This window comes from Fistularia commersonii, chromosome 2 (assembly GCF_037954325.1).
Source record: "Fistularia commersonii isolate RoL2024-O1a breed Wild chromosome 2, RoL_Fcom_v1.0, whole genome shotgun sequence".
In the NCBI taxonomy this organism is placed as follows: domain Eukaryota; kingdom Metazoa; phylum Chordata; class Actinopteri; order Syngnathiformes; family Fistulariidae; genus Fistularia; species Fistularia commersonii.
The window spans coordinates 16,648,563-16,664,383 of NC_141285.1; the positions used below are offsets into that span (position 1 = coordinate 16,648,563).

The 15,821-nt window shown below is 37.9% G+C and overlaps 1 protein-coding gene across 1 annotated transcript; it reads left to right on the forward strand.

Annotated features, from left to right (window-relative positions):
• The first annotated feature begins 1,234 nt into the window (after window positions 1-1,234).
• Window positions 1,235-5,709, forward strand: rps24 (ribosomal protein S24). The gene is made up of 5 exons (XM_086170857.1): window positions 1,235-1,314; window positions 1,894-1,959; window positions 2,053-2,262; window positions 2,850-2,963; window positions 5,629-5,709. The coding sequence occupies exons 1-5, from the start codon at window positions 1,312-1,314 to the stop codon at window positions 5,629-5,631; spliced, it is 396 nt and encodes a 131-aa protein (XP_086026983.1). The 5' UTR covers window positions 1,235-1,311; the 3' UTR covers window positions 5,632-5,709.
• Window positions 5,710-15,821: the final 10,112 nt, after the last annotated feature.

Here is a 15,821-nt window from a genome sequence, read left to right on the forward strand (position 1 = left end):
GTCTCATTTTTGTAATTTTATGTCTTGAGAATGAGTGAGTACAAAAGAGTAGTTTATGGTTGATGATTATGATAACAGTAATATATTGTTGTTGTTAATAATAATAATGACAATAATAATTAATACAATGTCAGTGTCAGTGATGCTTAGAATAGTGCTACAAAGAACAGGGAAATCCCATTTCGATAACATACTGAAATATGAGATTATATAAAGATTTCAATTGTAATTTCAAATGTAATGCAAAACCTATACTTTATTTTGTTACATTTTTGAATATTATTGCTGCGTTTAGGGTAGGCTATTCATGATTTACTCTACGTACCATATTCACACTATCAATTTTTTTGTAAGATTGTGTCTGACCTGGTGATTTAATATCAAACTTGAGCCTTCATTAAATAAGATAAAATTAAATTGATCAATATTTCTATAGTTTAATATTTATGTAGGATGTAACTATACTGCTCAAAAAGATAAAGGGAACACTTGAACAACACAATGTAACTCCAAGGCAATCACACTTCTGTGAAATCATAGTGTCCACTCAGGAAGCAACACAGATTCATTTTGACTTGTTTTAAAGACATTACATCAAAGTTGGATCAGCCTGGAGTTTGTTTTTACACTTTAATTTTGAGTGTGATTCTTATCCAGACCTCCATGGGTTGATACAATTGATTTCCATTGATCATTTTTGTGTGATTTTGTTGTCAGCACATTCAACTGTGTAAAGAGCAAAGTATTTCATGAGAATATTTCATTCATTTAGATCTAGGATGTGTTTTTTAAGTGTTCCCTTTATTTTTTTGAGCAGTGTATAATGTTTCTGTGGCATCCACAGTCAGAATGGTCTGAAAGATATCAGTGGCCATTAGTGGATGGAGGAGGAACTGCTGCTGATAATTATCAAAATGTATGTAATGTTTTTCTTCTTTGTTTTTGTTTTACTTTTAAGTCCCTCTTTTTTGTTTATAATGCTGAAAACGACGTTAATAACTAGGGGGAGAAGAGATAGTGCTCAGCTTTCATTTCGGAGTTATTGCGCGGGCAAAATGCACACACTGCATGAATATACTGCAAACTCATTCTTGAGTGCTTCTCTATTACTTATTTATTTTTTGGTCATTACTCCTACCGTTGCCATTATAAGTTATTATTGTTGTTTTTTGTTGTTTGTTTTTGTATGGTTATTTGTTTTTTTCGTCAGGCAAGTGACGGACACACCTATATAATTTTCAACAGGCATGTATTCGGTCGCAGAAAGGTCCTTCCTCCTTTTCTACGTCCCTGAGCGAGGCCGACGTCAAGATGGTGAGTGCTGCGATAAAAAGATGGAATAAAACCCATGAAACATCGAAACAATCCGATTGTCTTTAGACATTGGATTAAAATGAGAGGTTATTTGGAGCCGAAATAATTACCTAATGCCATTATTGGTGTGATAAAGGTTATCACAAGTCGGAATTTCTAGCATCACCTTCATGATACACTGCCTGTCCCGTTTCCATACGTCCACATTTGTCGAACTTTCCTTGCTCGTTTTCGGATCGCAAGCGAAGGAAGAAACATTCTGAACTTACTACTTTGGATTTCCATAATTTCCTGTCTAACAAACTGATGTTAAGTAATGCCTAGCGTTGAATGTTGTTCTATGTAAACGTTAGCATGTTTCCTTAGCCGCTCCGGAGCAAGGCCCTTTATAAGAACGATGTTACTCTTAATATGTTATACGACATAGTCGCTGTTCTCACAGAGAGTGGATATATGTCTGTTAGAGCTGATTTTGGGATAAAATCTGCTGTACAAGATAACAGATAGCTCGTCAGATAGACCACAGTTCAATACCAAGATTTAGCAATGCTGTAATATGCAACTCTCTCCCATACTCAGAACGACACAGTAACAGTCCGGACCCGTAAGTTCATGACGAACCGACTGCTTCAGAGGAAGCAAATGGTAAGGTTCATCTCTTTCTGGGTGAATTATTTTTTACATACTTCAGCTTTTTATCATGCATGATTGGCACCTTCATTTCCTGTCCTCCTGCAGGTTGTTGATGTCTTGCATCCCGGCAAGGCCACAGTCCCAAAGACTGAAATCAGGGAGAAACTTGCCAAGATGTACAAGACCACCCCTGATGTTGTGTTCGTCTTTGGGTTCAGAACTCAGTTTGGTGGTGGCAAGACAACAGGTTTCGCAATGGTATATGATTCTCTAGATTATGCTAAGAAGAATGAGCCCAAACACAGATTGGCAAGGGTAAGTTTATAGATGCATTTGGGATTTTGATATTTGGCCAGGGAAGGTGACTGTAGATGGTGTGTGTTATGCATTTTTGGTCTTCATCTGGAAATGAGAAAAGGTTATTATGCACTGTATTACCTGCCTTCATGAAATTAACTACAGATTATCTTGGCAAAGTAGGGAAGTTTGGCAAACCGATAGAACATGTAAATGGTGTAAAGTTAAAATTCATCATCATTGATATATTTTTGCTGTTTTGCTTGTCTGTAATGCGAGGAGAACCATTCCGAGTTCAGTGCTTTGCTGTATCACTGCTTTATTATAGTGTCCCTGGTCAAAAGTATGGCACTGGTTATTTGGAGATTTCAGTGACAGAACTCACACTGAAAGTGTTTCAGTGTGAGTTCAGTTCTTTAGCCCCTGTTTCTTAAACAGTGATACTTGATGTAAAGGGTGGCCCCATGCATCTATGTGTTGGTCATTTATCAATTTATTTTCATCTCAGCACCAGTTACTTGCAAGTTATGTCATAATGACATGTATGATATTATCTCTTTTGGTCATTACCATGAAGTATTAAGTTTGTAAATTGTTACCCTCAGCATGGTCTCTTTGAGAAAAAGAAGACTTCAAGGAAACAGCGCAAGGAACGCAAGAACAGAATGAAGAAAGTACGAGGTATCAAGAAAGCTAGCGTTGGTGCTGCCGGCAAAAAGGTAATGTGATCATAGTATTGATAGTTTAAACAATAGTTTTAGTTACTACTGTCAAATTAGGATATGGTCATGTGCATAATATTCAACATTGATTTGTGGCCATTAAGAAAAGACAGAAAAGCAGTTGAATGCAAAGTTTTACCCAACCTGAACTTCGCTTGCCTTTTTTTTCCCCTTTTTACATTCTTTCTGTTCGTACCCAGTTAATCTTGTTTTTCCAAACTCACTGTTAATATTCTCTTATGTCATTACTCCAATCATTTCAAATGCTCTTCGGAAAACAGAAGGTAAATTTCATTCTTATTCCGACTAACTGCAGTTGCAGAAACAGTAGGAGTGTGATAGATCCTAGACTCCTTTTAATCTCACTTTCACCTTACACGAAAGTCTTAATGTTTCCCCTTCAATGTCTAGTACCTTCAAATAGGATGTGACCTGACCCTCTACACTTACCTACTAGTACTCATTAGTTGAATATAAACATGTTCCTGGGCCATTATTACAAATCTAGTAATTACCTGAAGTGTTGCATTAAGTCAAAATGTTTGCCAATGGAAAACTAAATCAAGTCTACCGGTTTAATTTTTGCATGAAAGAAATATATTACTTAAGTGTGTGTGTGTGTGTGTGGCACAAATTACCAGTCCCATCTTAGGCCACTGGTAAATGGATTCTTATTTACTAAATAACTTTGGTATGATTTTATACCATAAAACCTTGAATGTCATTTTTTTGGAAAAAAAATTTCAGACTACAGAGTTTAACCTTGGATAAAACATAATCTGCAACCCTTGTTTGAAATACATCAAAAATCCATTCAAGACCCCATGTTTCTTTGTTCAATAATAACATATTTTTGGTCCATCTTTTGTTCTTTATTTTTGCTTCCCATGGATTACTTTTGCAGAAATGAAGTGTCAGTGTGCAGGTACAGCAACAGAACAAGCATGGTGTGCTATCGTTTTGCACATCTAAACCTGATAGCAGAGTTCTGCCATGCATGTCACTCCCTACCTCCCCTGCAGTAATCTCTTTCATTGTTGGTTCAAACTCCTTTTCCCATTGGTCCCCCTTTTTATCTGAACTCTTGTATTATTGTTGCTGCTCTTAATGGGCATATAAAAGTCACTAAAATGCTCTCTATTGCTAGGTAATAATGCAGAAATGAAGTGTTAGGTACATTTCAAGCTACTCTTTCATTGCATGGTATTGCCTCAAAAGGACTATTGTATTTGATCCCATTTTCTACTGCATATCCTTTACATTATGTTGTGTTGGGACTTCAGTTTTTTCTGTCAGTGTGATGTGAAATGAGACGATCCAACAAAAGACAGGTCTTCGCATTACAATTCATTTACGCTGCTTCAATCGGTAAAATGTGTAAAAGTTGAAAGTTAGGTAAAATTAACCAAAGGTGTTCGGCTGAGTTAAAAGCATATCCTTTATACTCCTGTGTCATACTAATAGAAGTATAAGGAAATTATAGATGCCAGGCAAAAAAAGGTGTCTGTTGCACAATGGTTTCAGGTATCTAAATGACCTGTGGGTGTCAAGGGTTCATGCATAGTCACACATGCAATACATACACATTTTACATCATCGTAAACTGAAAAAAAGCAACCCAATGCATGCTTTGTAGCCTTCTATCTCATACAAGCTTGTATTTGATAATTTCAAAGAGAAAATAAGCAACAAAGTTTTAGAAATTCTCTAGATTAAAATTGTTTGTTTAGCCTACATGCTTCTCATAAAGTCAAGGTTGTGAAACTTGGACTTCTGTAATTGGTCCTCTCATAGTGAACATTTCCGTTGTAGTTCCATCCATGCACTTTAATGCTTTAAACTCTTATTGCAGATTTTCTTCCAATGTGTCAGTACTTGTAATAAGAGTTTAGATAAACTTCATTGATCTCCACAGGGGAAATTCCTTTGTCACAGCAGCGTAATAGTTATGTCAAAAAAGGGAATAAATAGGAGTACAAATATAAATAGAAAGGCAGAAGACAGGATAAAGCAAGACAAAAAAAAATCCATAAATAAATAGACAGCAAATAAGTAGACAACAATGTAATCAGGGATGACAATGGGCAACATAAAAATAAAACGTGAAAAAAGACTGGACAGGTGAATAAATAACTTGAAAATAAAGAGATAGTGTAAAAAATACTAAGAGGTGCTGTGACAGAGTGTTGTCTTTCAGTGCCATCTTGAAAAGAAATTGTAACGTGAGTGTTTTATCTGTTGGATTTTAACATGTGATCTGAAAACATACTCCTTTATTAGTAGTCTATAGGATTCACTTTTTACATCGTAGTGTCAAGCTCACTCAATTTTTTTTATCCTGAATGAACATTTAGATGTGCAGTTTACAATTCTGTGATCCATCCAGCCCTATTGAATTGTCAGTACCATGCAGTGAAATAATCGCTTTACCTCTGAATGGGCAGCAGCTGAAGCCCTCTGGTTTTACGAGATGATTCTTATTTAACTAGTTCTCGACTGTGGTGATACTTGTTTTAAAGCTACAATGAACTATGGTGTGAAACTTAATCAGATTGTCAGCTTTTGGTGTACCAGCTGTTACTCAACCTCTCAAAGTGTTGGTTGGTGGTTTAATTGTTGGAAAAAATGTTCTTGAACTGATTTTGTTTCCATGTCCCCACAGTGAGCCAGGACCGCTAAGGGATATCTCCGTGCTCAAGATGTTCTTGTATATTGTCATAAAATAAAATTTGGAAAAAATCGATGGAAGCGATTCACTTGCTTTTATTTCAATGTTAATTTATCCACCATAATAAAGACACTATTTAAATTTTATTTTTATGCATATTTTGGTAGAAGTCTCCCTTGAATTATTGTGAAAATAGATTTGAGAATTGAATAGAATAGAATTGATATCCAGTGGTTTCATTGACCTTATCAAATTTGAATGCCACAGATGCTTTTGACTTAAATCATTTTATGGGATTGGTTTGTGAAATCCCATATTAAGACACAAATTGTTTTAATTGTCAAAATGGCCAGTAATTTGTGTTCATTCACCATGACTGTTGGAACTGTTGGCTCTTTTTAAACACCCGGTAAAAATACAACTGTCCACAAGGGGTCTGCCTTCACACAAGGAAATGGTTCCTGTCATATGTTTGTGTCATGGATCTTCAAATTAGGAGAGGCAGTGTGCTTCAACAGCACCATTAGGTCAGGCATGTCTGCACTGGGCCATGTCCACTTTCTAAACAGAAAATTGACAGCATTGTGACCTTTTCAAATTTGAAGAAATGGCCAACAAGAACAGTAATGAAAATGCCAGGAAAGAAGCCTAGGGATGTCGCTACTCTTCATATCCTAGTCTTGTGTTTGAAAGTCTAGAGGTTGAAAAAATTAAATGATTTATACAGTGGAAGTTAATTTAAGCATGTGTACATTAACTGGAAAACCTTTCCAGTGTGCTGTGACCGACAGACTTTCTGCAAGTGACTGTTTCCGACACATTTTCATACCTCTACCAAGTTCCTAATGTAGGCCACACAATTCGCTTAACGTAATGCCTCCTGCTTACACCACTCGATAAAAAGGCAAAGCAGTAGCTCGGAGGCAATTCCATTGACACATTGGGTCGTTGGCTTGTCTTCCCTGTAGAAAGGCCTATATATACCCGATGTCCCCTGTGGGCTTTTTTGTCAATCGATGGCAGGCAGCTGAGATTAAAAGGACCATATCCAGATCCTACAAAAAATGGACAGTGATTCAAAAAAATACCTGCGGAGCAGTCATACCTGACAAGGTAATGCTCCATCACTGCCAAACAGATGTCCTCCTCAACATAACCAAAACATTGGAGACTTCATTTATCCAATGTACAGTGAGACTAGAGCCCTTTGGAGGGATGTAGGTGGTCGGCTTGTGGAGACATTGAGAAGAAGATGGAGAGGGAGAAGACTAGGAAAGGCAGTGGCTTCTCTCGCTCTATTGGTCTGCGGTTGTGGGAGGTTTGACATAAGTGGAGCTTTCAACCCAGGGACTGGTAACAGATGGTGCTGGGAAATTAAGCTCCTCTCCACAGCCCTGTCTGGTTGTCCCAGGAGTCTCTGGTGCTCTGTCTTTGTCTCTCTTTGTTGTAACCCCCCTTTTCCCCAGTATATCTCACTCATATTGCGTGTTTCTTATTTCCTGTCTTCCCTGTTTGATGGACGAAAGAAATTAGTTTCCTAGGTAGTGTGGAATGACAACAGGATATTTGGTGAAATAATGTAATGCGTAGAAAATTATAAAGCATGGAACAAATGATGACAGAGTGTGGTTAGCTGTATGTTAGGTTATAAAGGCAGTGGTCGAGGGTTGAGATAAGCAATGCAGATGCATTAAGATTGAGATGCATGATGTAGGGTTGCAGATCCATTGTGATGCAGGCTGATATATTTATGAGCAAACCGAACTGTAGCTGCAGTCTCATCATCAGAAGACAAAGCCCAGGCCTCCAGGGACCCCCGTAAAACCAGATGAAGCACAATATTCATCTCTGATTTTCTTCAGGGCAAGAAGGTGTTTTTGTAATGAGAATATGCCTCCTCCTGCTTGCAAAACAAAGATGTTCTTTATTCAGGTTTATGATAGGTGGTTATGAGGAACACATGTTTATACCCACACAACAGGTGCAGTTTTAATGACCCGTCTCTCTCCATGTAAAATGTAAACTTGTGGTATCAGTTGGGAAAATGTACAAAATTCCTGATGACTCACTGTTTTTCTTAAGGCAAATCCTTACAGATATCCATAATTCTATGTGAGCCATCTTCAGAAAAGAAAACAACATAAAAACAAACAAAAACAACAACCAATCCATGCTAAAGATGTCACTAGTCCTGTTTGTGCTTTTACAACATCATACCTTCAGAGACATCATGAATCCCATGGCAATGAATATTCAGCTCAAACATTGCCAGCATCTGTGTTCCAGATCTTTATTAAGTTCTTTTCTATCAAATTTGATGGTCCACCAAGCATTCTATTATGGTAACCATGCGGTGTTTATTATGCACTGACTTCTACTTAGTGCCTCTATCTGTTGCATGGCGGACAATTTTTGCAAGGGACGGCTAGGTGCCGTAAAGTGTGGCTGGGCATTTGAGGATGCTATGCATCTTAATGAGGCGTTGTCTCTCTTGTTGGCCTCAGCAGGGGATTCATCACAGCTCATTTTGCAGTCCTGCAGTGTCCTATCAGCTTTGGCAGCCGGCACCAAGTTTAGTCCATCTGCCAGTTGCTAGGTGCTGAAGTAAAAAATAATCTGTGCCGTGGTAGCCCCTTAGCACCAGGGAAGTGATTTTCTTGTGCAGACAAACTGTGTTTTGTAGCTCCTAATTATCCTCTTCGTACCACCACCCTGGCATGTTTTTGTCATTTATCCCTTTATGTTAAAAAACATAGGTGGTAAAACCTGCAGAGCCCACAGAAACTTACCTCTGCCCAAACATTCAGAGTTGACTGTGACATAATGTGTTTGCTCAAATGCAGCAGTGGTATTTTCCATCGATCCACTTTCACAGATTCATGCGAGAGAAGAAAAAACAAAGATACCAGCTGTCTTATTCTGACACTTTTAACTTGTGTGCAGATGTGGAAAATCACTTCTCGGTTTCCATCACAGAGTTGTATTGAAATCGCTTGGTGGCCTGCTTAGACTGTTAACATTCTCTCTGGGACTCAGAGGACATCAGGCCAGGGCGAAAGCCTGTCAGCCCACCTGCCTCTCTATCAAGCAACTACATTCCAAGGAATTCATTTTTTTATTATTTTTAGCATGGAAAGTCTTCAGGGGAGTATGGGAATTATATGCAGGACTAGAAAGGAGAGAGAAAAGGCTGAAGGGGAGTTAAAGGAGAGAGAATCAGGAGGGTGTAGTAATGAGAAAGGGCAGCAGATGTGAGTGACAGTATGATGGAATGCTCTGTGTGATAGCCATGCTGTACTCTCCTGTGTGCAGTGTGTGTGTGTGTGTGTGTGTGTGTGTGTGTGTGTGTGCATGCGTGCGTTCAAATCATGTGCCGATGATGGGTGTCCTTGGGTTTTAGAGGAAGGATACTTGAAGTAGGCATCTCAGGTATGTGCAAAAAATGGCAGCATGTGCACAATTCTCCGCACCGTCCATTAATTTACAAATTGAATTGAATCATACCATGCAAAATATGTATTGTAGAGTAACAACAATCTATTGGCATGAGCATGTATTACAGTATCTGCGTATCCTCTCCCAAGCTTCTCATTACCTTTCTTGCAATTTAGATGAGACAATCGAGAGCATTTTCATGTCTGTCAAGCACAAGTATGAAGCCACAGCAGCTAATGGGCTTAGCTAGATAAAAAGACAGAAAATTAGATAATAGCTAGTTGGATGAAACCCTTCAGTAATGTTTGCTTATTCACATATTACATTTTATTTCCAACATTAAAATACTTCACTGCAGAGGCTTCGTTCATATTTTGTTGAAAATTAAATATGTTGACAGTTACAGGCAGGATTTAGGTTTTTGTTACTTTCAAAAAGCCAACTCATCTATGCGCTTTACTGGCGCTTTGTTAATAACTTGAACACTTTTAAAAGTGTCCATTGCAGTTGCTTGTAAGGACTTCTGAGTTACATGTCTGTTGTCCAGAGGTCTTTACTTATTTCACTAACAGTTTATAGAACTGGAGAAATACAGAAATTAGATTTATGAACAAAATGCTCCCTTGAGTCAAAAGTCTGCTCAAATTTTTCCTTCAACCTATGATGACATTTTTGAATGGTATTTCTTGTAATATCACACAGCTTATGCCAATATGTCCAGCATCGAAACATCTTACTCCCCAGAGAGCCAAGAGGAGAACAGTTTGATGAAGTCTCTCCATCTCAGGAGAACAGGGTCAAACTGTAATAGACTTAATTTTTGTGAAGGTGGAACAAGATTGTGTTTGGACTGTGTTTTGTACACGAGTGTCTGTGTGGCTGAGTTATTTTTCCATTTTCCAGCTTGTGCTTAGTCCTAAACTCATTGGTATTCTCGTTCATATTACCCTCTTCAATCAGCATCAGAGAAGCTCTGATTAATAGCAACAGTCAGAGCAATCTCCTTGTGATTCATTAAACAGGACCGGCATGAATAAAAAGAGAGATTTGCTCATATTGCCTCTCAGATTCCATAATATCCTCTGTCACTGGAGGAATTTATAATTCATGGTGTTGTTAGCCGCGCTCAGTGTATCCACACATGCAGTACATAGAGTGGTGTAAAAGCCAATTAGTTTGAATAAGTAATGTTCACTGTTTTAGTTTGGAAATGTTGATGTTCTCACAAAACCCTGGTAATGAAAATGTAATTGATTTCATGATCCCATTTTGAGCTATCATCCAATCACTGGCAGATTTTGTGCCATTGAAAGTTCTATTCCAAAAAATATTTTTAATAATTGAAGTCGCAATGACTCCATCTGGTTTGTCATATATAGAAATGCGAAATGTTTACTGTATGTTTCATGACTTCTATGTCAAAAAGACTGTACTTTCAAAGGATGTTGTAATATTGTTCTATCCTGTTGATAATGAAAATATTTATAAATTGATGGTGCCAACAACAGCCCCTTGTGTTCTTGTCAAGTCCAGCAAGATATCATATCTGTTATGACCAGCTTGAGAATTAGTTTTGAACATACCGAGACAACAACTCTAATCATGCCTAAGGTGCATTAAAAGGGGCGCTTGTAAACTGGCTAAGAAGCTAAAAGAGGCATGCTCATTGAACGAACCATTACAACCAGACAAAACCCATCTCAGTATTCCCATCCACCATATTACCGTGAATTGATTTCTATCAAACATTACCCCTGCAAATGTGCATGAACATGGGCCATCAGGCGGGCGTCATTACTGAAGATCGGATGTGACAGGGGTGGAATTAGCTTTGTGTTGGCTCTCTGTCACTCTCATCCTAAAGTGCTGCTAGGGGGGCATGATTAAAAGGATATATAATTCCACCCTGCGCATTAAAGACTCTGTACCTCACATCGCCTCCCACTCATGCGAGAGACTCAAAGACTGGAGCTGTAGTTGCTGCATTTTAGTGTGTGATGCTGCAGCAGATGTGTAGCCTATTTCTGCCTTTCTTCAAGGTGAGCGCTGATCTGAGAGATGAAATGGATGGAAGCATCCAAGTGGAAAGTCAGTCATATAGAGATCCTGTGTATTGCTTTTTCATTATAGCTGTCAGTGTAACGAAGCTGAAGCTGTTTCTTCATAGTGACTACACAGTGGTACACTGAACAGCCCGCTGTCTCATTGAACAGTGTTGAAAATCAGTAGGCTTTGACCTTATCTCTGCTGGTGACGACATCGAAGACCCCTTCAGGATCCTTAGAACAAATCCTCGTCTGTCTCTATTCAAGAACACCTTTTGTCTCTATTTTATTCGATTTCCCCGATTTAGATATAAGAACAGTTTGGTCGTACAGATGCATCATATGCTGTTTGTATGTAGGTATGTATGTATGTGTGTATGTATGTATGTATGTATGTATGTATGTATGTATCTATCTATCTATCTATCTATCTATCTATCTATCTATCGATCTATCTATCTATCTATCTATCTATCTATCTATCTATCTATCTATCTATCTATCTATCTGTGCCTGCCTCCCTGCCTGAATATATCATTTCATATTTAAGCAGCATGTTAGGCAGTGGCCCTGCTGACTGTAACAATTGTTCTAGACATATTTGTCTTTAACGAGTACTGTGTTTTCTGCTAGTTTTGTTGTACGACCACATTAAGGTAATTAAGAAAGCTCCTTATTTAAATAATTTCTCCCCTAATTCAAAACATAATATTAAAAAAGTGTGTGATAGATTATATATAAAAATGATACATGATCTTTAAAGTAGCAAACACAACTGTGAGTCTTTTTCTGATTTATTTTCCAAATGCAAACCTTCTAAGTGCTTTGCAGAGCAGTATCTGCTCTTGGCCACATTGGTGGGTTCTAGCAATGCAAATACAAGGTTAGATGTCCAGTCCAGATTAAAATGTGCATTGACAGGACCAAAGGTGACCCTCTTTATTTTTCCCTCAGGTTCACATATGAATAGGTAATTACTTAACTCTCTGACCACTGGCATCATCAAGCTGAAATGTGTATTTTCCCTAACATTTTGGTGAATGCTTGAAAGTTATGAAACACTTAAGGGCGGATAGAAAAATATGATCTGAAACAGATTAAAATAATATAGTGTATACAGACAGCATGCTAATAAGAAGCAGAAAGGCTGAAATGAACAAGCAAGTGCATCATATTTTTATTCCATGTTAGACATATTTTTTAACAACTCACATGTCCTCCAAACACTCCTTATTGGAATTTGAAATACAGAAAGTAAAGGAAAAACTAATGTAGTCCACACAATTAGTTTGAGCTGTGTGTCACAGCAATCTCTGAAAACAGGTACTGTATCTTAATGTGTCGGCAGAGAGCATATATTAATACATGGTTTGGTTTCTGCTGCAGTTGTCTATAACACTGGCCAACAGGTTTATGCATGCTTTGGCTCAGTGAGACTAAATAGCCGATTTGTACTGAGATGTTTTTCCATCAGGTTTTCAGTTTTCAGATGAGACTTCAGTTTGTCTAAACGTATGAAGTAGTTCTGAAACAATTAAAGATATTCAGTGCAACCTCTGGCCTTGGTTGAAAATGATTTGGCATGGTTGTGCATCATTAGAAAAAAAGGGCGCAAATGCACAAATGATAATGGTCCGAAAGACTTATAATCTTAAAACACATGGGCATTAATTCCAAAATGCTTCAATGGACTACTGCCTTTGATTTGATTTGATTTGATTGATGATTCTTCACTGGAAAATATCATGGTGACTAACTTTAAATAAAAAGTTTCTGTTTGTATCGTTAATCACAACACCAACTACAACATTTATCATTTTTCTCTTGAATGCAAAAAAACTCTCCTGGTCAAAGAAATGGCTGCTCATCATCACCTTCATCCAGGCAAAGTCTTGTGTTTGACAAAGACTTTTCTACGTTGAGCCAATAATTGCAGCAAATCTCTTATCTCACACTGAAAGATCAGGTGATCCTCACCGCCACCTGTTCTTTTCTCTATTTCTCAGCTCTTTTGGTGATCACTTCAATATTGAACTATTTCTTTCTTGAGTTTGGTCTAATCTCCGGGGAAGTACGAACATGTCTGTTCTTTCTTTCTTTCTTTCTTTCTTAGTTTTCACTTATCTTTCTACTCTGTGCCAGTTTCTGGCTTCCATCGTTCCCCGAATTGTTCAGCCATGAATTTTTGTTCGTCTTATCAGGGAAATGAATTTCCGCAAATGTGGGACGTGGGTTGTAGCAGTATGCAGATTTGAAGAAAAAACAACTAATTTTATTCTCATTCAAATAGAAGAAAAAAAACAGACTCTGATTTTGAAAGTGCAAATTATGGGCACTTGCACTTGATCACTTCATATGCATAGTGTTGATATCTCCCAAGTTCTTATTGTTGAATTTCAAACAAGTCATATTTAGTTGGGACTAAGCAAAAAATCTTGAAGTACATCTGCTAAGAGCTGCAAGCATTGCCTCTTTTGTCATTGACAGTTAATTTAAAAAGAGGTGACTGGGATTTTTAGCAATCTTTAAAGTTGCAGCTGAAGTCCAGTCATGAATTGTGAACAGTTTTTCTTTGGTATATTGACAACTATTACTACATCTGCTTTTAATTGCCTCCTGTAATCATAAGAAAATATTACAGGGCAACAATAATTTAACTTTCACTGACAATTCAATTGACAATTCCATTTACAGTATATTTACTGTGTTGACTATGCCTACTGTAAAACCAGGTGAAAGTGGGTCAACATTTCTATGCATAAAGAGAAATCACATCTAAGAAAGAATGCTCTCTCGCCGTGTCAGTGTTTCAAGTGCTGAAGATGGATTAGGCTGTGTTGAAAAACCCATTAATAATTAAGAAGAACCCAGAATATAAGCTGCTCCCTGTTGTGCAGTCAACTGCACTGACACGAAGAAGAGCTGGGATAGAAGAGAATGAGAGAAATGGTGAGAAGCACCTATGAAATATGGATATGGTGGAGAGGAGTAACCCAAGCAAATGAATGGAGAAACAGTCATTGATTCGTGTATTGAACTACAAATCTTGGGAACAGCAACAATTGCATGGGATTTCCTCAGATTTATACATTGTCAGATCTTGTGGCAACCGGACTCCGTTCTGTATTTTGGGTGTTACAGCTAATGAGTAAAATAAAGTTCCTTAGAAGTAACATTCATTTCTAAATCAGTGTGAATGTTGTGTTTGTGTAACATTATTCAAGAATAAGATGGCGGTAATTGTCTCTGAAGATCATGGTATGTCTAAACACATGCCATATTTTCAGTTTTTGCAAGGCAAACAATTACTCTGAGAACTTCCCTCAGTGTGTTCACAGAAGGAGTGTCATAAAATAGAACACCTTGGTAATCCCTAATGACAGATGTAACTTATGCATGATTTCATGCCTGCTGGCAGAGCTATTCCAAGAGCAACAGCTATGATGAGCATCCCAGAAGTGATGTTGTTAACCGAGTGAGATTCAACTTCGAATTTCAGACATTTGATGCTAAGACTTTACATCAAACCTGATAAAATAAGACCAAAAAGTGTTTAGAAAGTAGTCGTGTCACTGCAGAGTGTATGTTTACTGGCAGTACAACATTCTAATGCAGTTTTTGACCTTTTTAAGTATTTTGGGACAACCATTAAGCAATGAAAAATTGTCAAACTTGAATAGCTACAGGAACTTGTGCCATCATGAATATTTACTCAATATTCAAGATGGCTAAGGCACTAGAATACCCTTTGACTTCTGTTCTACTATGTTGAAATGAGCGCATTATAAGCTACTTGAGTTGTTTCATTCCAAATGGTACATGCTCTGTTGAGCAAATGGCTCCTAGATTGCCATTGGCTCCTGTTGAAGCTGAAACCACAATATTAAGATTTAAAATCACTTCTGACTTATGTTGGAGGAAAAAGCTGTTTTGTATTCCCTCTAGCCCAGATGAAGACCAACATCATCTAAACTAGTAGGGAGAGCAGCACGCTATCAATGGGCTGATTGGCCGACTGGCTCTGGTGTTCAGCTTCAAAGTACCGCCTGCAGGCATTGTTTCTAATATTGTCTCAGAGACTATGTTTTTCACAGAACTACTGATGCATGAGTGGCCTGGAAAAACAGAGGGCCAACATCAAAAGTGCTTTTGAAGTGTGAGAGTTTTTATGAGACCACAACTGAAAGTTTCCATGTGAATTCTGATGGGTTTACAGTCATCATCTGAAGAACATAAATAATCATTCTTTTCCCGCTATTACACCTGTGCCCAGATCATATTTAGACGGATTCAGTGAATTGATATGTGTGGAGAATGTGCTTCAACAGGGTGACATTACACATTCTCATCACATGCTGATAGAGCTACATAAAGGAGCAGAGAACCTCCTTAATCATTAGGGTGAACAGCTGTATTTGAGTTTGTCTGGCATGTTAATCCATTAAAACATTGAAAAGACTATAGGATAAATTTAATTGTATGACTATTCAACCATTCCCATGCATCCGCAGCTCCTGACATTCTCCCACACGAAGTACCCACATGCATGTAGCATTATGTAAACTACTGTAGTTCCCTGATGTTACGAAGACAGAGGTTCTCCACAGGGGACTGGTAAACAGCTGCGATGTCAGTGGTGTACACTTTGTTATCAAAACATAGCACAAGACTGCTGGCATCTTCTGTTGTAAAGGCGGCGTGAGAATA

Coding starts and splice junctions, on each gene's coding strand:
- rps24 (XM_086170857.1), top strand. Junction 1,960..2,052: donor TGCTTCAGAGGAAGCAAATG/GTAAGGTTCATC, acceptor GTCCTCCTGCAG/GTTGTTGATGTCTTGCATCC. Junction 2,263..2,849: donor CCAAACACAGATTGGCAAGG/GTAAGTTTATAG, acceptor TGTTACCCTCAG/CATGGTCTCTTTGAGAAAAA.